The sequence below is a fragment of the Macrobrachium nipponense genome, chromosome 2 (genome assembly GCF_015104395.2).
Source record: "Macrobrachium nipponense isolate FS-2020 chromosome 2, ASM1510439v2, whole genome shotgun sequence".
NCBI classification, from domain to species: domain Eukaryota; kingdom Metazoa; phylum Arthropoda; class Malacostraca; order Decapoda; family Palaemonidae; genus Macrobrachium; species Macrobrachium nipponense.
The window spans coordinates 86392174-86415719 of record NC_087201.1 but is presented as its reverse complement, the minus strand read 5'-3'; the positions used below and the strand labels follow the sequence as shown (position 1 = coordinate 86415719).

At 36.7% G+C, this 23546-nt stretch overlaps 1 protein-coding gene across 1 annotated transcript in view; it reads right to left on the bottom strand.

Annotated features, from left to right (window-relative positions):
- Positions 1-17491, bottom strand: part of LOC135221242 (elongation factor 1-beta-like) — a 127540-nt gene extending 110049 nt beyond the window's left edge. Inside the window, exons 1-2 of the mRNA XM_064259057.1 lie at positions 17123-17491; positions 4849-5058 (exon numbers count right to left, since the gene is read on the bottom strand). Of these exons, the coding sequence (XP_064115127.1) occupies positions 4849-5058; positions 17123-17137 (225 nt within the window). The 5' untranslated portion in view covers positions 17138-17491. The remainder of the gene's footprint in view (positions 1-4848; positions 5059-17122) is intronic.
- Between the last annotated feature and the right edge of the window lie 6055 nt (positions 17492-23546).

Genomic DNA, 23546 nt, shown 5'->3' with positions numbered 1-23546 from the left:
CACCCTCGTTTAGGTGAGGGAGAGGAGAGGACGAGAAACCACTCGCGAAGGACGGCTTTTTCTATAGCGCCCTTGAGCTGGCTGCCATGAAGCAGAGCTAGCGAAGGGACGTCGACCGTTGGGGATTCCCCACGACCTCAAGGCTTTCGACTTTCCTTTACTCCTCTGGGGCATGTGAGCTTGGAAGAGGTCTAGGCCTGGGAGTGCCGCAGGGACGATCAAACGCCCCCTCCACAACACTGATAGGACTCACTTCACTAAAATGTTCACTATCACTAGCCTTACCTTTCGAGTCAGCCATCTTGGTTTTCATGTCTCGAATAGTCGCTTTCAGATTGGCGATTTCCGATGCCGAATCCGAAAAGACACTCTGAGAATGAGATTTATAGGGAGAATCTACAGTAGTTAGGGTTAGAATTATCCGTGAAAGGCTCAATAGGCCTTGAATTTCCCACCTTTCAGTCGTCTAACTCTATCCCTCTCTAACTTCTTCAAATAAGAAGTCAAAGTCTTCCATTCTTCTGCATTCAAACCCTCGCATTCCTTACAAGTGTTAAAAGCAGAACACTGAACACCCCATACATTTACGGATACAGTGTGAGGATCAACGAAGCTTTCGGTATCCTCACCCTGCAGCCTACATTCACACACATTCTCACACTCACATTAGAATCAGACATACTGAGAAAATTCCAAAAGAGTTATTCCAAAAACAGTCACGTAGCGAATGCCAAAACACGATCCAAATACGTCACCAAAAAGCCGAAAAACGTTGATCAAATGTTGAAAAAAGAATCCAAGTCAGGAGGTAATAACAACAATGTTGATACCACCGGCGACAGAGAAAATATGATAGAAAACGGGGGATGGTTCCTAGTCCTGCCACCCCAGGGCAGGCCGGTAGATCACCTGACCTACCTGTAGCGAGTGCGCGAAATTTGAATTTCTGTCGGGGACGACGGAGTCCTTAGCTATGTCTATATCTGACAGGTAAGTTGATTGTATGAAACCTATATTTTATCATAAAAGCCAACCCGCAGTCCTTCCCACGGGTACATGATATTAGAGCTATAGCTACCTCAATAAACTTTTTCCAACATATGAATTTTGAAGATCTGAAGAAGTACACTGGCTGGAAATCTCCGACAGTATTCAAACACCATTGCCTTAAGTCCTTGGAAGCCCTTAAGTATCCGGCGGCGGTAGCGGCGGGAAAACACCAGTTTGCCCCGATACTGAACGGTGATAGTAGTTCAGTAGTTCAGCTTATGTCTCCCCTTGCCTTCTCCTTTCCTACCAGCCTCATTAGCATTCTTGCCTTAGTCCAGTTACGTCACTGTCGTACTGGTCCTCGGATGTAACATATTGTACATAATGTCTAGTTCATAAGGAGCTTCTTTCTCAAATTTTTGTTTGCTATGGTCATTAATGTTGTTTGATAGTTTTAAGGTTACTTAATTTTTATGTTACTAATTTGTAACTTGATCTAGATTATATGAACTAACCTTAATTGTTTTTCATTGGAATCCTTTTGGAAAGTAATTTGTGTTCTTCCTTTTTCCAAGCTTGGTATTTTCTCTGGTACTATTTCAATGAGCGACACGGCCAAGCCCAGAAAAGGAATTTTGACGTAGGAAAAATCTATTTCTGGGCGAAGGGCCCATGTCGCCCAGTGAAATCCCACCCTTGTCTTTCCACCTCCAACTGTGCACCAAGCTTGGGTGCTATCTGCAGGTATGACGTCACAGGCGCTAGCTACACAGTAGCAGGTAGTGAGCCGTAGGTCGGCTCCTCTCTTCTTGAGGTTTTTTGATGTAGGAAAGGCTAATTGGAGAAGGACCCATGGTAGTGGTTTCACTCGCCCCAGAAACCATACCGACACCTTTTAATAAAGGTGAGCGAGCCAGAATATTCTGGCATTTCCAATTTAGCGGTTCTCTGGTATTTATCAACAATATTTTACCTTAGAAATAGTGCTAAAGGAACCTATTCACTGCTGGACTACGGGCCCTTTGCCCAGAAATAGATTTTTCCTACATCAAAATCCCTTTTTGAAACAAATTCGAAGTCGCTAGCACAATATTTAGATTTATGGTGAATTTTAAAAAAAACTTTCCTTTCCTCCGCGCGCGGATTCTCCGCCTCAAATCTCCGAAATGCGTACGTTGCATTATCGTTATATTTGCTCCATTTAATATTAGGCTTTTCACAGAGTTTTATATATGAAAATGTGCACAATTTCATGTAGAATACAACAATACATAATTGAAGGTTGTAGCTTTTTTCTCATTTTCGAAATATTTGCATATAAAAAAAACTATAAAAAATTCTACATTCGGTCAACTTTAACTCGTCCGAAATGGCTGAAAACTGCAATTGTAAGCTAAAACTCTTACAGTATAGTAATATTCAATCATTTATCTTCATTTTGATACAAATTGGAAGTCTCTAGAACAATATTTAGATTTATGATGAATTTTTGAAAAAAACATTTTTTTACGTCCGTGCGTTACGAATTCATGCATCATTTTGTGATAATATTTTCTCTGTGTTGCTTTGATCGTTTTACAATGTGTTATATACCAAAATGATTGTAATTTAGTGTACAATACAACGAAAAACAAATTAACTCGTTAACTTTAACCATTTTGCTCACAGCATGATTTGAATACAATTATATATGAAATTTTGTTTTCGCGCTATCATATATCGCATTATTTATACGTATATGATATTTTTTTCATTTCTGATGGTTGCATACTAAACTTCAGGCAATAACAAAAAAAGGAGCCAAAATTGAACTCTTAATCTTGAAAACTAAGCGCGCTGTGATTTTTTGAAAAAAAATATTTTTTCCACTTCGGCGCTCACTCCAAGGCCGCCTTGGCACACGGGAGACAATTTTTACTATACCCCTTCGGCGTAAGTGTTAAAATACTCAAGTATAAGCATTTATAGAGGGTTGTTTTGTGTTTTTCTTTTAACTATCAAAATTAGGTTAATTCAGTGTTTATAGAGGAATTTTAAGTATTCATGGATTTTAGCTATTCGTGGGGTGTAGTACCCATCCCCAGCGAATACAGGGGTCCAATGTATGCACATATAACTAGATGGGACCTCATCTTGAGCTTGCCTGAAAATCAAGCTCTAGAGACAATCACAAGCTACCATAAAGTGGTGGGTTTTTGGAAAAGCAAATCCTCCCAGAAAGATTTTCACACTACAAAAAATTTCAACAAGCATCTGAATCTATAGTAAAATTCAACTTCCATAATTAATTCTCAACCTTAAGTAAATAAACCCAATGAACTTTGTAGTAAAAATTAAAACTTTATTAACCTTAAATTTACGGATGTAGTACATCACATCGGATTTTGATAAAAAGCATTACTACAGTAGTATACCTTAACTAGAAATTTCACAATGCCTAAAGGATTTGTTCTTGACTGAAAAAAAAAATACAGTTAAGGAAGGTTAAAGCTCAACTGCCAGCCAAGAGAACAGCAAAGCAAATGGATGAAACGTAAAGTACACATTGCAAAACAGCTGGGGCTGGAGGAAAATTAAAAAAATAAGCAAATTACTTTCAGTACTAGTATTCATAGTGGCTTGCACCAGAAGCAATGATACTGATGTATGAAGATAATATGCCAGTAGAAAAGGAATATACAAAAATTAAGTGTATTGCTTCTCTATATGCATTAAAACAATGCAGGTGCATTCTTAAGAGAAAAAAACAAGAGGTACAAAAACATAAAACATCCACTGTACTGATAGATTCTATTACACAGTTCAAGCAATGTAGGAATAAGACAAAAAGGCTATTACCATGGTGCAATTCCAAGTCAATCTTCAACATCACAAGTGACTTTTGACTTTTTCCAAAATGTTATTCTTATGAGACAAAATTTGACAAACTGCTAAGTACGTAGCTACCTGGACTAAAACAACATGCTGGAGCCTTCCCGCACATCTCTACTTATCTGTATCATAATCGTAAATGTGCACTGTAAGCTCTTACCTAATCCACAATTAGTGATTAAGAAGTATTTGCAGAAAGATGGAGCCATTGTTCCTACCTTACATGCTACACCACGAACCCCAGGGATCAACTTTGAATGAGAAGCAGTCAACTGGGAGAAGGCAGTTCTGCTGGTAATGAGAGGAAATATACATCTCTTGATGCTCCCATTCATAAACCCCATGAATGCCATACTGCTCTAGTATTCTAAGCCTTTCCACATCTGACCAAATTTTTCACACAAAAGCAAGCTTACTTGAGAATGAGGTCATCTCGCAAGTGATATCAGATACACTAACTGCAAAAGACAAAAATTCATAAATAAAGTAGCACAATACCTACGGTGCTTTACTCCCTAAGTAAATTAAGTACTGTATATATTTTTAAACTACAAATGGCACTACATACTGTATAACACTTCCACTAAAAGTCTGAGTACAGATTGACTGAAACTATAACTCTGTGCACATACAACAGCCATTTAAGCAACATTTAGCATACCATAATGGTAACACCTTCACATCATTTTTCTAAAAGTATGTGGTATCAAATTTTCTGAAAAAATATGTACCTAACATGACTTTTGACAGAATCAATACTTTATCACAAAATGAATCAAGTATGCATGAGAGTTATACATACATACAATTGTTGTATAAATAGATTCCATACCGAAATGTATTTGACCTTCAGCTATTATAAACCAACACAACTTGGTTAACTGAAAAACTCCAAGCTTACTTGAAAAACTCCAAGCTTACTTTTGATAACAAATTGCAACATGGTAATTAGCCTTCATATCTATGCTATCCACATTAAATTCACACCTTATATTCTGCTGATAAGGAAGGGAATGCACTGCATTCACTTGACGAGAAAGATGCCATGTGTTTTGCCCACCGTCTTAGGTGAGGGAGTGAACTGGGAGGACTGGAGGGAACATGTCCTGAAGCTAAAACAGTTGTATCTAGCTTTGATGGCTTGTATCCTCCAACATAGCTGAATTTTGAAAGGTGGGCATCAAGGACTGGCAGCTCCTGCATAGGTGGAACTATTCATTTACAAGTGTCTTTAAAAAGTACTTATGGTATGAACTTTACCTCAAATCTGCACAGTAAAATGAAAGCCATATGCAATAAACAGTATACAGTATGTAAAACCTACTAAACCAGTACTTATATTTCTTTAATAGATCCCAACATTTAAAATATTTTCATTTGTTATAACAATATACAATGTATTCATTTGTCAAGAGAATAACAATAATTTAATATTAAGAGATATCACAGTATGTATAAAAACACACTGAACACTACCCTATTAAATCCAGATTTTCAAAATTAAGATGACATTAAAAAAAACTAGGTTTTATATACACACAGTACAGCCCCCAATTATGCAAGAATTTGGTCCATCCACGGCCTCGCAGAATTGAAAATTCGCATATTTCAAAACACATATCTTATGGGAATAATTCAATTAGGGGCCAAGGCAAATGGCAACTTACCCAGTCAAACTTTTTTTATAATACCCATTTTCAATACTTTTATGTACTATACTGTAATTTTTTCTAATATGAAATTTTCTTGTGGATAAATAAAACGTTAAAAAGGTTTTAATAACTTGAACAAGTTTAAAATTACACACAGGATAGTGAAAACTCCCACATGTAAACAAAGCCACCATTGGGTGCAATGTACTGTACGATACAGTCATTTCCTTTAAAAAAAAAACTATTGGATGGAATTTCCTCTACCTATACTCTGCCAAAAAATCCTTCAAACTCCTCGTTCTCATCCTCCGTGAAGAGTTCTTCAGCCGAAGGAAGGCTTTGTGAACAGTTTCAGGTACGGACGGATCATGCATGTCTTTACTCCCGTTACGCCTAACAAACTTGGTTATGAGCGCCTGTCTCAGTTTCTTTGTCCACCACATTCACTATGTAATTGTTTTCATATACGTAAATTTATTCAATGATAAAAAAACAGAACTAATGAAAATTGTCAAAAAAATTTGATATGAAATTACAATTTCTTAAAAAGAAACGATATTAAAATTAAAAAATTCAACTGACATGACAGTTCTTGAAAAGTTTAGATTTGATATGAAATTACAATTTCTTAGAAAGAAATTATAAAAATTCAAAATTCAACATGAAATGACAGTTTCTTGAAAAGTTTAGATATCTCTCTATGGTGTTATTCTACTTATTGCCGCAAAGTCAATGAAAAAACAAAGTTGGGGCGGGAAGGCTGTGATTTAGTAATTACTTGGTAAGTATATACTACTATGTTTATAAAACCTAATTTTATAATAAAAATGATATTTTTATGATAAAATAATGTTTTACGTATACTTACCTGGTAGTTACATATAGCTGTAGTCTCTGACGTCACGGCAGAATTTCAAATTTCGCGGCAGAGCTAATTGACTGGTCAGGTGATTCCCGTACCCCCTCCCTCTACTGGGGAATGTAGAACTACCACAACTAAACCTCAGAATTTTGATGCCTACCTGTCCATGTGAGGGGAGGTGGGTGGGCTCTAATGATGTAACTACCAGGTAAGTATATACGTAAAACATTATTTTATCATAAAAATATCATTTTTACGTATGCAACTTACCTGGTAGTTACATATAGCTGATTGGCACATTTTAGAGGTGGGGCCATGGCAGCTAACCATATTTAATGAGGAATTTCTATTGGAATTTAGTAGTTCTCTTTTAGTCCTTACCTTTTAAGATAGCTGACTTGAAGGTTACTGCCTCTTAAGTCTGCCAAGCTATATATACGTACCAGCATTGGCGGGGTATATGGAGCCGCACACTAAGCTATAGAAGTGTACCAGCATTGGCGTGATATATGGATCCGAGCGCCAAGCTATAGACATTTACATGTAGTCTAGGGCTAACCGTGGACTGACATGCGATAATTATACGCCTGCTCATGGAGCCGTACACAATAAACAATAAAGACAACAACAACATGGGAATCACCTTAACCTAAATATTTTTACCCTTTACCTAAATGGACTGTAGGGTACCACTAGTACACTTCCGTACCCTCAGACACCCTTAAAAAACAACACCAAAGATCCATTTAAAATTATTAGGAAGGATTGACTTCCTTTCTTCCCTTACCCAACACCGTGCCAGTTACTACAAAAGGTCCCATTGTGGAACAGTTTTCGTACACTGCTTGAATCTCCGTTAAATAATGTGTTGCAAACACTGACTTACATTTCCAATATGTCGCATTGATAATGGCGTCTAAAGATAAATTGCGTTTATACGCCATAGAAGTTGCAACAGCTCGACTTCATGGGCCTTCACTCTAGCCAGATCAACCTCTAGTTCTCCCAACTGAGAGTGAGCTTCAACTATTAAATACTTCAAAAAAAAGAATATTGCATTCTTAGATAATATCCTAGAAGGATTTCTTACTGAACACCAAAGATTGTCTGACCCTCCTCTTATTTGTTGAGTCCTGTGTATATAATACTTCAGGGCTCTTACTGGACATAATGATCTCTCTGGTTCTCCCTCTCCTACTAACTCTGAGAGAACAATAGGGTCTTGGAGAGAGGGCGAGAATGATTCTGATAGAACGTCAGAGGTTACTAGAAGGTCCTCTGATCTTCTCAGTCCTATGCAGATAGTACCTCAGGGCTCTGACTGGGCAAAGAATCTTTCCACTTCATCTAGACCCAGGATATCCATTAAATTCTTGATATGGAAGGAGCAAGGCCATGGCTTAGAAGGATCCTCATTCTTAGCCAAGAAGCTAAAGGGAGAATCCAATCACATGTAGCTCACTTACACATTTAGCCATAGCCAGGGCTACTAGGAAAAGGGTCTTCTGCAAGTGGTTCTTTAGAAAAGCTGAACTGATAGGCTCAAAAGGAGGGTCCGTAAGCCACTTAATGACCACATCCAAGTTCCAAGACACTAAATTAGACTTCTCCTTGAAGCTATCAAAAGACTTAATGAGATCATTAAGATCATGATTATATGAAAGATCCAAACCTCTGTGTTTGAAAATCAAGGAAAGTATTGCTCGGTATCCTTTCATGGTGAACTAGGAAAGGCTCTTAGAAATCTTTAGATACAGGAGAAAATCTGCAATCTGGGATAAAGATTTCTCAGAGGATGAGATGTGATGCCTGAGGCACCATCAACAGAACACTGCCCACTTCAGCTGGTAAAAGTTGCAAGTAGACTGGTGTCTGCACTCTGCAACAGCTTCCGCAGCTGCTCTTGAAAAACCTTTCACTCTGACGTTTTTCCTGACAGTCTGTTGCCTGCCAGAACAAGAGTAGATAACTTGGTGGTACCTCCTAAAGTGTGGCTGTCTGAGTAGCCACGGTCTTTGGGGAAGCAGCCTCAGGAAGTCTACCAGAAGACATAGAAGGTTTGGGAACCATTCCTTTGTGGGCCAGAACAGAGCAATGAGTGTCATCGAGACATTGCAGTGAGAGACAAACTTGTTTAGTATTTCCCTAACTAAGCTGAAGGAAGGAAAGGCGTAGAGGTCCAGACCCAACCAATCTAACAGCATGGCATCCATCGCCCTAGTCAGGGGATCCAGGGCTGGAGGGCAGAAGAGAGGAAGACAAATTGGGTGCTACTTTGGCATGTTATCTACGCGTCACATAGCTACTCAGAGACGCTAGTACTAAACATGGTCGAAGCTCCTTGGGACGCCTTGTCAAGTACTTAATATCGTTAATAAATATAATTTGTTGACCACACAATACAGAAATGTGTATTTACTAATAAGTTGATCCCTGAGGGACTAGTACTAAATACGGCATTCCAAGGACCTTCCGCCAGGTTAGCACTTGCATCTGGAAGTAGGTTTAACGTAGATAAAAAGCCAAAGTAGCACCGACGATTGTTTCTTGAGGTAGCAAACAAGTCTATGGAGGGCTTGCCCCAAAATCTCCAAAGGTCAATGCAAATCCTGTTGTCCAGAGTCCATTCAGTAGGAAGGTCCTGCTTCTGACAGCTTAGCTCATCTGCCAGGACGTCATCTGCCAGGATGTTTTATTTTCCTTGAATGAAATGAGTGACTTTGTTCACTTGATTTCTGTGGGCCCAAAGAAGTTCCTTTGCAGTCTGGCAAAGGAAGAATGAAGTTTTCATAATAAAACTAATATTGTAATACTTACCTGAACACCTGAATTAGCCCTGGTCACTGACCAACCCGAACTACATCTCCATTAATTTACCCGTGAAGCATCCAGACCAGCAGCCTGAGAACTACAGGACCTGTGGAAGGTGCTAAGAAGACAACCCCGCCAAAAGTACACCTTCCCTCAACCCCAAAGAGACAGAGGGAGCCATCGAAACCCCAACATTACAGGACTGAAGCAATGAAAATTCTTTGCTCTGCTGTGTTAATGGCAAAGAAACAGGATGAGCAAGAGAAGACTCTGAAGCAACCTCCGGAGAATGACCCGATAAAGAAGATTGTGTAAAGACATAAGAAGAAATTTTTTTAGAAGAAATTGTGGGGGGGGGGGGGGGGGGGGGGGGGGGGGGGGGGGGAAGGGGGAAGAAAGAAACTCAGAAGCAGCAGGAGAGGCCATAATTTTTTTTTTTTTTTTTTTCTTCTTGAGAAAGAAACTAGACCGACTCTGTTCCCCCTTGACAATCTTGACAAACATCATTAGCAAACTCAGGAAAATTCTTCAAGACATGATAGTGAATACAGGGAGTATTCAAGTTACAATAATTTTCCATTCCATCAATGACTGACTTTGTGGGTGGTGATGCTCAAGAGCTTTTGTTGTGCCCTGTCTGGGCCCTGCGTTGCTATCTTAAAAGGACTCTGCACCTTAGACCAGGCTGCCGCAGACTTTTCGTTAGCACAGGCCGTACAAAGAAAGAGGTGTCTAAGAATACTTTCTCTTTTTGGATACGGGAAGCCATCAAATGGCTAACTTGAATCTTGATGATTCCACCACCACGTCTGTGCAAGCTAGAGTGCATGACGTTAGAGGTATTGGTCCCTCTCTGGCTTTCAAAAAAAACTTGGCTGTACATAGAGTGCTGAGCGCTGGTACTTGGTTACGTCAGTCCCCGTTCACCTCCTACTATCTTAAGGATCTTGCCCACAGATCTGCAGACACGTTTTCCCTGGATCCTGTGGTGGCTGCCCAACAGGTTGTGTAACTCATAGTTGCCCTTAACAGGACACCTTTGTATCTTACCTAAGATGCTTGTGTGGATGAGAGAATGAGTGAGTTGGCTGGTCGCCTTCTTTCTCTTGTACCTTTCCTTCTTCCTTCGGGTGGTTTAAGGAATAAACACGTCATTTCCTGGACTGGTCTGATACATGTGAGTAAGGTAGTCATACTGGTAGTGTGGTCATGCAATATGCAAATATCTTACCCGCTATTTAGTGGCATATGCTCCACTCCTTGGCAAGGAGGAGTTGGGAGTAATACAAACCCTGGTGTATTGGTTTGTTATTGGACAGTGAAAGTTTCTCTTTGGTTCCCTATACAATGGTTATCCCATATATCATTGTACGTCACTCAGGTTCTGTGTAGTTAGATATTAATTTATCTAGCTTCTCAACGGGCTTCAGTCCCTCTCCAAGAACCATTTCTTTTGAGAGCTGGGCTGGTGGGTAGACTTCCAGCCAGCCTAGGATGTCTTATACCTCCCTCCAAGTATGAGTCTATCCTATCATTAAGACTGAAGGCTTGTTCGCGTATGAACAAATGACAAATTTTCTAAGACAATTTGTATTTTTCATAGCTACAAACCTGAGGTCTTAACGCTATATTGCCCACCTCTAGCCACCCCTCTACATATTTGTTAAGTAAGCCTGAGTTGGGAAAGACTGACGCATTGTCGTAGGGGAATGGTCTTCGACCATTCTTCACCCGATCTACGCATGCATTGCCAGATATCACAAGATTCCTTGCTTTCATCTGTTTTTTAACCGGATCCAGCTAGGCACTAGAAATTATCCCATCCTATTGTTATGACCGAAGGTTTGTGGCTAAGAAAAATACAAATTGTCTTAGAAAATTTGTCATTTTACAATGGGGTTAGCAATTAATACCAGTATGACAATATTTTGAAAGTAAGTATTTCTATGTATTTCGCGTACAGCGAGTGCAGGCATATATATCTTTATTATTTACTTTTTGGATATATGAAGATGTTTTACTGCCGGATTACCGCCGTAGTGTGACGCAATCGCTTTCGGTCCCTGGGCCTCTGTCTGTTTTCGCACCATAAGAAATTAATGGGGCCGAATTTGCAATGACCAGAAAGTCGTTAAAAGAAGAAAGTTAACATTGAGGGGCGAAAGTTAGCATTGAAGGGCATATGTTTTGATTGAGAAAAATACAAATTTATACAATAGCTAGCTTGTAAAAAATGCTTGATTACAAATAACTTGATTGACAACTAAGTAGCATACCTACTATGGGTTTCAGAGACTGTGGAAGCACGTTTTTTGGCAATATTTCTGTAACGAACACTCGTATCAGAACGAGATTTTGCTATAGTGCATTACACCCAGTGCCATAATTTATAAGGGTATCGTGAATCACTAATCATAAAGAATAACGACACTTGTCCTTGTACCAAGAGAAAAAAACTCCATTATCCAGGAATGGATACGAACACGCGTAAAAAGCTCCACTTACCCTCCCCCTCCCTCCACCGCCACCCTGTCCTTTTTCATTCCTTCGCCTTCCTTTTCGCTCTCTCTCTGTTGCCAATTGGTATGTGTTCACCCTCTAAACTGGGTATAAGACTTAGGTACACAAAACGTGGAAATTGGTGAAATTAGCCAATGTATTGAAAGTATATATAATTTAAAGTATATATACATAAATATTAAAGCAATTTTATCATTATTGCATTACTATGACAACTAGAATTCATGGAAACAGTTTATAATAATGCATCAACGTATGTGTAAAGCTCCACTAAAGTGGCAACGATGATTTTGCCATTCTTATCATGCAAACATTAAAGGTTACATTTATTTCTGGCATACAGTTATTTAAAAAAATCAAAATACTAATATAGACTTGAATCAATAAAAAGTGCTAGCAAAAAAAAAAAAAAAAAAAAATTATAATCCACTTATCATAAACATTTTGAAATAAAGCAAAGTTGAACTAAATAAGGAGTAAAGTAAACAATTAAGGGAATAAAACTTTGCAGCAGCAGCGTCTGCTGCTCGTAACTGTGTTTGTGGAGTGAGTGCTTAGGAACCAGGAACAGCAACGTGGTTCAAGTGCAATGTGGAGTGAATTAAGACCAAAATGTGTATACTAATAACAATCAAATAAGCACTGTGGAGTTTCAGTTCTGATGGCAGTAAGGATAAAACCACCGATTACAAGGTAAAAATGAATTCAGTTCAAACCATGACCCCGAGAATAACAAGTTTCATACTTTCACTAATACGTATAGGCAACAAAATGTTGTTTTATTGTGCTGATTATAACTGCAATCTTGAGTAAGATCAATAAGCGTTACATATATACGCTAACATTGTTCAAATGAGTGCTGGGAAGGCTGGGAAAGATGGTGTCCATACGTGACTAGACCCGTCCAGCCACACGATCGCCGCCATATTGGATTTCAAAACTGCCTTGAAAACATATTTTACGAAGAGCGTCACATGCTTATTTTAGTTCGTATGGGGCTTTCATATATCACATTATGTTGACGAAACTTCAATCTTTTGAATGGTATGCTTGGAGTTGTAATTGTATTCTTGTTTCACTATTTAAATATCGAGTGAATAAGACCTGAAAACCGTGATAAGGGTTGGTAGTCTCTGGTTTTTCCCCCTATAGTAGCCTAGTACCTAGGTAGGCCTTTTTGGGGTACCTGGCTAGAATGCAATACTTAGGTACTAGCTAGGGAGTTACTATACAACTTACGGGGTGGGGGTGTTAAGCCCCCGGTCAGGTTAGAGCATGGTGTCCAAGGTTAAGTTTAGGGTTAAGGTAAGCTTAAGCTTGGTTAGGTTTCCCTCTGAAATGCCTAGGTTATAGGGTAAACAATCACGGACGATCCACCATCATCACGCTGGCTGGGTCTTATTCACTCAATATTTAATTGGTGAAACAAGAATACAATTACAATTCAAAGCATACCATTCAAAAGATATCAACATAATGTGATATATGAAAGCCCCATACGAACTAAAATAAGCATGTGACGCTCTTCGTAAAATATGTTTTCAAGGCAGTTTTGAAATCCAATATGGCGGCTACCGTGTGAATGTACAGGTTCTGATCAGTGACGAAAATCATCTTTCCCAGCCTTCCTAGCAATCATTTGAACAATGTTAGCGTATGTATGTAATGTTTATTGATCTTACTCAAGATTGCAGTTGTAATCAGCACAATAAAATAACATTTTGTTGCCTATATTACTGAAAGTATGAAACTTTTTATTCCCGGGGTCATGGTTTGAACTGAATTCATTCTTACCTTGTAATCGGTGGTTTTTATCCTTACTGCCATCACAACTGAAACTCCACAGTGCTAATTTGATTGTTATTATACACATTTTGGTCTCAGTTCACTACACATTGCACTTTAAACCAGTTGCTGTTCCTGGTTCCTAAGCGCGCGCGCCACAAACACAGTTACGAACAGCAGATGACGAAACTGCAAAGTTTTATTCCCTAAATTGTTTACTTTACTCGTTATTTAGTTCAAATTTACTTTGTTATTTACAAATTTTAATTTAATTCATGTATATTATCCCTTTTTTGCAACCAAATTACCCCGAAAAATTACAGATATTTCTAAAATAGATACAATCAAATGTTTCTGACGTTTTCATACATCTGGCTGCCGAAAACCATAGAGGAACGACTACGGATAAGTGAATTATATACATATTTTTTTTTTTTGCTTTTTTGTTTTAGCTAGCATTTTTCATTGATTTCAGTCTATATTAGTATTTTGAATTTCTTTAATAACCGTATGCCAGAAATAAATGTAACCTTTAATGTTTGCATGCTAAGAATGGCAAAATTGTTGCCACATTAGTGGAGGCTTCACACATACGCCGTTTCATTATTATAAACTTTCATGAATTCTAGTTGTCATAGTAATGCAATAATGATAAAATTGCTTTAATATTTATGTATATATACTTCCAATACATAGCCTAATTTCACCAATTTCCACGTTTTGTGTGTAGTCTTATAACCAGTTTGGAAGGTCAACACATACCGAATGGCAGCAGAGGGAGAGAGAGAGAGAGAAAGGAAGGCGAAGGAATGAAGGAAAGGGGTGGCGGTGGAGGGGGGGGGAGAGGGTAGGTGGAGCTTTATACGCGTGTTCGTATCCATTTCTGCATAATGGTTCTCTTGGTACAAGGACAAGTGTCGTTATTCTTTACGATTAGTGATTCACGATACCCTTATAAATTACGGCACTGGGTGTAATGCACTATAGCAAAATCTCGTTCTGGTACGAGTGTTCGTTACAGAAATAGGTATTGCCCAAAAACGTGTTTGCACTGTCTCTGAAACCCATAGTAGGTATGCTGCTTAGTTGTCAATCAAGTTTTTTGTAATCAAGTATTTTTTACAAGCTAGCTATTGAATAAATTTGTATTTTTCTCAAATCAAAACATATGCCCTTCAATGGTAACTTTCTTCTTTTAACGACTTTCTGGTCATTGCAAATTCGGCCCCATAATTTCTTATGGTGCGAAAACAGAGGCCCAGGGACCGAAAACTATTGCGTCACACTACGGCGATAATCCGGCAGTAAAACATCTTCATATATCCAAAAAGCAAATAATAAAGATATATACCTATGCAAATTATGATTATAACAATTACATGAATAGCTGATAATCTGCATGAATAACTGGTAAACTGTTCTGCAAGAAAGTTGAGTAAAGCAATTATTTACAATAGGTACGAAAGTCAAGATGTCGTGACATCATAATACAGGAGTTAAACAAACGTTCTAATTCCAAAAAATAATTACTTAAATTTAGGTCAGAATCGAGTTACTTTTTCAATAACGAATATTTTCAAATTAGTCATCATAAATATGTAAAATATTGATGTTTTACAATTTATTTATTTAAAAATTATCGAAGTGCACTCTTCGTCGTCGTCTTCTACAAAACAGTTGTTTACTCGGTGGAAAAGAAAAGTTTTCCGATTGTGTGATGAAAGTGCCCCAGCGTCTGTGGGTACAAGTGGTGTGTGGATTTATCAAAGGAAATGGTTAGTTTATTGACACAAGCGACTCCGTAAACATCGAGATGGTGTCAATCTTCTAAATACTTCGAGTTGTAAGTAAAAATGTTGAACGCGTTTTGGTGAGATTTGCACTACGTTTGACACCGTTTTCACTACCTTCTGTTTAAATCTAAAATTTTGGCCTTAATTTCTAGGCACAGGATATAGGTACGGCAGCCGTATCCCCGATTGCGATAGATATTGGTACGGCAGTGAATTGCGCAATGCGTCAATTTTCAGACTTCCTGCCGTACAAAACATCGTGTAGAGTAGGTTTACGTCAGATTCTGTCAGTGGTGCCGTATTGTGTTATTGACTTTCTGCAGATATGGTAGTTTGCTAATCATGCAACAATTACCGTGCACTGTTGCTAAGAGATATAGGTACGGCACTAGAAGGTAAGTGACAGTAGTAATAATAGTCGAACTGAATTGTTCCGCTGAACATGTTCAATTCGAAATGTCAAAGTGAAGCACCATACTGTCATCACCAAAGCACCAAAACATTTTGACAGTAAAGGAAAATATGAAAAATCCAATAATACTTAAACATAATTAGATTTTGACTATATACTACATGTAAAATAAAATAATCTATCGGTGTACTTCATATCTTTGAATCTCTCTGAACCGTGTAATAATACATCGGTTTTCGCCGAAAAACAAATGTTTTCAGGTTTCAACAAGCTGAAAAAGCAATAGATGTCTACGAAGAGTCAAACTTCCAGAAATTGTATATCCGTAGGTCATGAACGATCGAACCGGCCCCGAAAAGAGCTCGAAGAGGAGATTCAAAGAGAACTTGAAGTTACTACACAGAAAACCATGCTCTGCTGTATTCATGGTAGTATGGGAAAACTACCAAAGTCAATCGTTCTGGTAAACGGCCTCCTAATCAATTCTAAGTAATCATCTAAATTAGGTCCATATTAACAGCATGTTTCCCATATTGAACGCACTACTGACTGTTGCACTGCCTTACTAGCTAAGCTTCAAATCTTTGAATCTTCTCTTCGGAGCTCTTTTCAGGGCCGATTCGATCTTTCGTAACCTACGGATATACCATTTCTGGAACTTTGCCTCTTCATAGACGTCTATTGCCTTTTTCAGCTTGTTGAAACCTGAAAACATGTTTTGTCGTCATTTTCTTGCTGTCCACTGTATTGCCTCAGGCGGTAAACAAGGGTTCGCGTATGCGCAATACACTGCCGTACCAAATATCCATCGTAATCAGGGATACGGACTGCCGTACCAATATCCAGTTCGTAATTCTAACTTTGGAGAAAATACTTACTTCGAAAGGAGAGTAGAGGTCTTTAGCTCCATTTCTCACCAAGAAGAAGTCGCGACTGATGCCCATCTCCGATGTCAGGAAACGTTATAATGTACTTTTTTTGGGATTGTCCAAGCTGATCGTACATGGTCCACTCTGGACCCTACGGTTTTTTACCCTAGCTAGCTACGTACTAGGTACCTTATGCGAGTAGCTAGCCTATGCCATGGAGCCTATCGCTAAATGCCTAGGATTGGTTTGTAACTTCAATTATGTTCTAGTGTCACGTAAGGCGAATTACGATGCCAAAAAGCGCCAAATTCCATAGTAATTTCGGCTAACTTACATTTGTTTAAAATTTTGTATGACGAAATCGAACGGACCGGTCAAACACCAGAAGAATCTGAGCAAGGCTACTACATATTTTCTTGAAATTCTCTTAGTTTTAATCCAAATCTTTCAATAAACTCCAATTAAAAAACACGGCAACATAGTAAGCCATACAATAAAATACATACCAATGAGTTATCATTACTTTTTTATACAAGACTATCATAATTACACATTACCTTAGATCCTGCCATGTTTCCCTTCAGCACTGTCAGCCTGGCCTCTAATGTTTTGATTCTCTTGGTGTTGCAGTATTACCACACTCACCTGAACGTCATCTTCTCCATGGCCTGGCCATATCACTTTTGGGTCATTTATTTATTCTACTATTTTGGAAACTGCACAGTATTGACTAGAACCTAATGACGTTTAAATATTTTCTTATTCCGAATATTGAAAATATTAACTACCTAAGACATCTATAGGTACTACTTACTACTCAGGAGTGTTTACAACTATTGATTCCATGTGTGAATACACGATTTAATGGTTCTAAAACTGTATAATTCTACAAGCATGCATAGTAGTAAAAAAATACAAGCCTTCAAAAAGTAAACCATAATAAATATAAAGGTCTTTTCAGAAAGTCATCATTCCACAATTTTACTTTTTCATTAGCTGAAGGTTTATTTGGTAGATGTATTTGGTATAATTGCGACCACGAGGACTTGTCACTGAAAGTATAGAGCGCTCCATCGAGTGAAAGTTCAATCTCGATACTTCTACTCGTTGCTTATGAAAAACTTTCCACATTTCGTTTTCCTAATTACTTAGTCACCATATGTAATATGTAATAAAAATTGAACCGAAATGTTATTGTCTCTACAGCCTCCAGTATTTTCTTAGTATAATGGTTTACCATCCATTTACGCCCTAATCAACTCCTATGATATTGCACAAGGCTGGTTTAACCTAAAAGGAACTATAAAGATATTTCTATTAACAAGGACGTAAAATCTTAGATTAGCAAATAATTATATTCTTGAATATCTCAAATTTCCGAAATTTTTTCTCTCGGGCAACTTACTTGAATTATTTTGTTTGTCACATCTTCACAGGTTTTTGTAAATCATGCCAATACATAAATACAGTTAACCCTGCGTATATGACTCCCGAATATTTCTTGAATATTTCCGTTTTATTTTTTTATAAGATTAATCTGCTGCTTTTGTATCTTATTGTCCTATATCATTACTAAGTCAGGCATGTTTAAGTAGTGTATACCTAGCTGAGGAATGATAAATCTTTTATTTCTCACTGACCGCACATGTAAGTGCGATTTTCCATGATCCTGGCAGTTAGCCTAGGGAGGAGTTTTTGTAAGGAAGAAATGCACTTGAATTACAGTTGTACACTGTTATACGGGGATCAGACAGGAGAGCGCCCAAAGGGCTTCTACGTGAGCCTATCAGTTAGCTTGTGCGCTCTCTCGCGAAGGTGTCGGTTGGGTGGAGCCCTTCACTGGCTTCGGATTTGGAGGAGGGCGGAGATGCATCGTGCCTTATCATACGAGAGACGCAGCTTATGCTTAGTTTATTACCATGCACAAAGGGCTAGTTACGATCTCAGTGACTCCAGACTGACGAGAAAAGATAAGACTTTTTTGGGGGAAAAAAATCTATTTCTCTCTAGATACAGTGACAGATGCATAAAATTGTAAGTGATGTGCGCCCCAGACTCATTTTTCCCTTTCCCCGTTATCTATAGTTTTCTGTATTTGTAAATCTGGGCTCTGCATGAGCTTCTTGCTGTAAGTCACAGGTTGCTCCTTGGCTGTCACAGACCAAGCGGAAACGCTCTAGGCACTTCTCTCAGCTGAGTCGCATTGTGACTCTGCTGATTTATATAAGTGGTGAATTGTATATCTGGTGGTTATTCAATTGTAACGGGTCACGATCGAGTTGAAAATAGTCTTGAGACGAGCGGCCGCATTCCAAATGACTTATTGAGAGTTGAAAGACTAACATGTTTCCGAGTTACTTCTGTAAGCTAAAATTACGTGGTGAACACACACACACAATTATATATAATATATATATATATATATATATATATATATTATATATATATATATATATGTGTGTGTGTGTGTGTGTGTGTGTGTGTGTGTGTGTGTGTGTGTGTGTGTGTAATTGACAATTGTGTGTGTTCACCACATAATTTTATATTTGTTTTTCTTTAATAAGTGAGATCTTTTCTTTCTGTATTTCCCTTTGCTTCCTCTTACTTCCTCCTAATGAACACCATATTCTTTGGAAGCTTGAATTTCAAGTCAATGGCCTGTTACACAGGAATAGGTTTTATCTACTGAATATATATATATATATATATATATATATATATATATATATATATATATATTATATATATATATATATATCAGTAGATAAAACCTATTCCTGTGGAAAAAAACCCACAGGGGCCATTGACTTGAAATTCAAGCTTCCAAAGAATATAGTGTTCATTAGGAGGAAGTAAGAGGAAGCAAAGGGAAATACAGAAAGAAAAGATCTCACTTATTAAAAAAGAACAAACATATTAATAAATAAAAAAGATGAAAACTTATTAATGGAAGGAGAACAGTATTAGAGTAGTAATGCACTGCATCTTCACTTGAACTTCTGAAGTTCCAGTTGCACGACATCCTCAGGGAGGTTGTTCCACAGTCCAACGGTGAGTGGAATAAAGGATCTCTGGAACTGATAAGTTCGACAGGGGGCAACATTTAGGTAAAATGGTGCTGCAGTTCAGCAAATCTGGTTGCTCTCGGCAGATAGAGGGGGTCATGGATCGATATTGTGAAAGTGAAAGATCTCTGTTGAAATACAAAATATGAAAAAAATTTATAAACTAGAGACCATCCGTCGATGGTCCAAGTCATAACTGCTACTATTAGGAAACCGGAGGACAGTATTCTAGTAAAGGAAGTTCAAATGACCTAAACAGGTTGCACTGATCTTATCACTGTTATAAATATATGAGGTCTTACGAACATTTCCTAACTTTCGTGCGGCATTTGCTTAAACTTCATGAGAGGTTTCTCTAAGGTTAGAAAGGAGTTAAACATAACATCTAAAATAGTTAAAGCTTCAGACACATTCAGCAAAGTTACATCCACCTGAAGGGGAAGATGGGGTTGGAAATCTGTAATATATATATATATATATATATATATATATATATATATATATATATATATATCTATATATACTAGTGTGTGTAATAGATAGATAGATAGAGCCACGACAAATTACATGTTGCAATTATAAAAATAATTGAAATCAACCGCTTTTACCATTTCCAATTTTTTTGGAGAGGGTCAAGACCCGAAAGCGGCATTTAAATAATAATCTCGCCAGCGATCATAATTGTAACGGGGTATTACACGAAGAGAAGTGCAATATTCTAAAAATGTACTTATTCTAAATAAAAGAACAAGAAAAGATATATATTGAAATATATATATATATATATATATATATATATATATATATATATATATATATATATATATATATATATATATATATAAATATATATATATATAATATATATTTATACATATATAACATATATATATATATATTTATATATTATTATATATATATATATATTACATTATATACCATATATATATATCTATATATATATATATATATATATATATATATATATATATATATATATACTATAACATATATATATATATATATATAATATATATATATATATATATAATTATATACTATATATATATATATATATATATATATATATATATATATATATATATATATATATTGTATATACAGATATATAGCGTTTACACACACACACACATATATATATATATATATATATATATATATATATATACAGATATATAGTAAAAATTCAAGAGAAGTCGCTGACTGGTCGTTGGAGAGAAGTAGAAATTCAGTGAATTGACCGAATTTTGGGGAAAGTGCTGTACTTTCGGGTAAACAGGGCAGCCTGGTTGTCATCGAGTGATCACGCATTCTCTTTCCCTCTCTCTCTCTCTCTCTCAATTTTTTTATCAATCTACTTTTCATCAGTCAAATATTTTCATGTTTCTTAGATCTTACTATTTAGTTAATTCGCGCACACACATACACGTATATAAATATATATAATATATATAATTATATATTATAATTGTACATATAATATATATACTATATATATATGTATATGATATATATATATAATATATACATATATATATAGTATGTAAAATATATATATATATATATATATATATATATGTATATAATATATATTATATATATATAATCTTATTATATATATCTAATATATATATATACACACTTATATATCCAATGTAGCACGAAGGAACACGTACTTGGAAATATCCTTAAATCCAAGGTAGAAAGGTGAGTGAAAAACTGGGGAACTGGAACAAGTACTTTCGAAGCATATTCTACATTTTCAGTTTAACTTTTATGATGCATTTTCCATTTTCTTCCATTTTTTTTTCTTAAGCCATCCAGTGATTATCCGCTCGTGTAGTTCTTTAGCCTGACCAGCAAAAACATGACATTAGGATTTGCCTAAAATTCTCTATCGTATAGCCACAGTCTGATTCAGACACTTTCTCGTAGTTTCATTGGTCCAGAACACGCAGGCGTGAGCAGCAAAGTAATATCTCTCAGGGTTTCCGCAGTTTTATAAAAACTTCCACGAAATCATTTGACTTCCTTCACTATATCTGTCGTCTATTCTACTCGTTGTCTCATTTGGAACTAGTGGTTATAACAGTAATGTTGGATTTTGTCATTAAACAGGAACAGAATTCAATTTTGTTAATGTTTGGTAATCAAATTTATTTCATGAAACTACCCATCTTTTTTTTTTTAAATAGGAATGCACAGCATTCAGGATCATGTGAGATTTTTTCCTTTGCAGACTTGTCGAGTTACAATTTAAATTGAGCACTTACGAATAACACGAGTTGCGTTAAGTAAGAAGATTAAACTACAATAAAAAATGCCACAGGCCATGAAGAACAATTATAACTTAAATCATGGTCTCGAGACGTCCATCCTCTGTGGAATATGCTTCATTAAACGTAAGAAAATGTAAAGCCAAAATGTTAAAGAGAGTTCTTGAATTCCCATATCTCATAAAGAATATAAAACTATATGAGCATCGATAAAAATCTGACAAAATATTCAAAAACATTGTGATAAAATATTGGAATATCAACCAACGAGCACAAGGTAACTATATAATTCGGTAATTTATCATAAGCATTACTAACACGTCATTGAAAGTTTCTTTTTATTTTTTTTCCGTAATGATTTGATGATCACCAGAGACCAAGTTAGTCGGAAAATTCTATGAAGTGGCAAATAAAAATGGATCGTCTGATAAACCAACCGATATCAAAAACATACTCGCGAGATAAGATAATCTGATTAGATAGAAAAGCACCTTGAGACACCGAACGCAGCAAAAACTGAAAAAAGAAGAGTCAAGAATGAAAAAGATATACAGTAGTTCACTGAGAACCAGTTGTGAGTTCCCAGGTAAACATTCTAAAAGCTGGAATATCTTCCACGCGTAAAAAGGACGCAAAGTGCGTTGAGATGAATATAGACTAACGAAGCCAAGTCACCAGGGGAACGTTTGAGTATTCGCTAAGAAGTCTCGGGAATTTAAACGATGGGGGAACCGGAAATATTCAGTGGAATGGAATATGTGATTATCGCATAAAGCCAAACACTGGGACCTACAGGGTCATTCAGAGCTATGATGATAATGAATAAAAATGGAAATTATATAAATAATGAGTTTAATGGAAATGATATAAATAAGGAGTTTAAAATAGATACCCTAAAGATCTATGTTTAAAACTATAAAATCGAGAAATTTTATTTATAATGGAATTAAAAATTGCCATAGATAAGATAAAAAAATACAAGATATTTTTTATAAAAAACACAACCAAGCCTTTACAAAACTCAAAACACGGCCACCATCAATGTTTCTCCCAACAATTTCAGTTACGGTTTTACTATCTAGAATGGTACACCCGGCAACAAAAGCGGTGTTGACCCGCCAGAGATCATGCCCTTTATGCCCTGAAAGGCGGCCCACGTTAAGGCAACCAGTACATAGTTAGAATGGTTCGAATGTGAGGAGGAAAGAAATTACGCTAATCAGGCAAGGAAATGCAGTAATTAATGAAATATATATGGACAAAGAGAGAGAGAGAGAGAGAGCTTTTATTCCTGTTTAGTTATTAATCTTATGGATATATTTGCGACCAAATTTGAGACCTTCTGCTTTAAGACAATGTTATCGTATATTCTTTAAAAAATAATTATCATGAAATCTTATCACATCGTATTGTTTTAAGTCGTTATCATATTTTCTATATAAAGAAGCCTTAAATATTGTTGGAAATGACTATTCATATTAATATTAGTCAGACGGCAATATCTTTCTTTTTCATTATTCCATTATTCTATAAGCAGCTGTATTCTCTCTTTCTCTCTTCATCTGTCGTTTTGTCCTCCGTCTTATATCACCTTGGTCCACTATTCAAATAATGGTAAA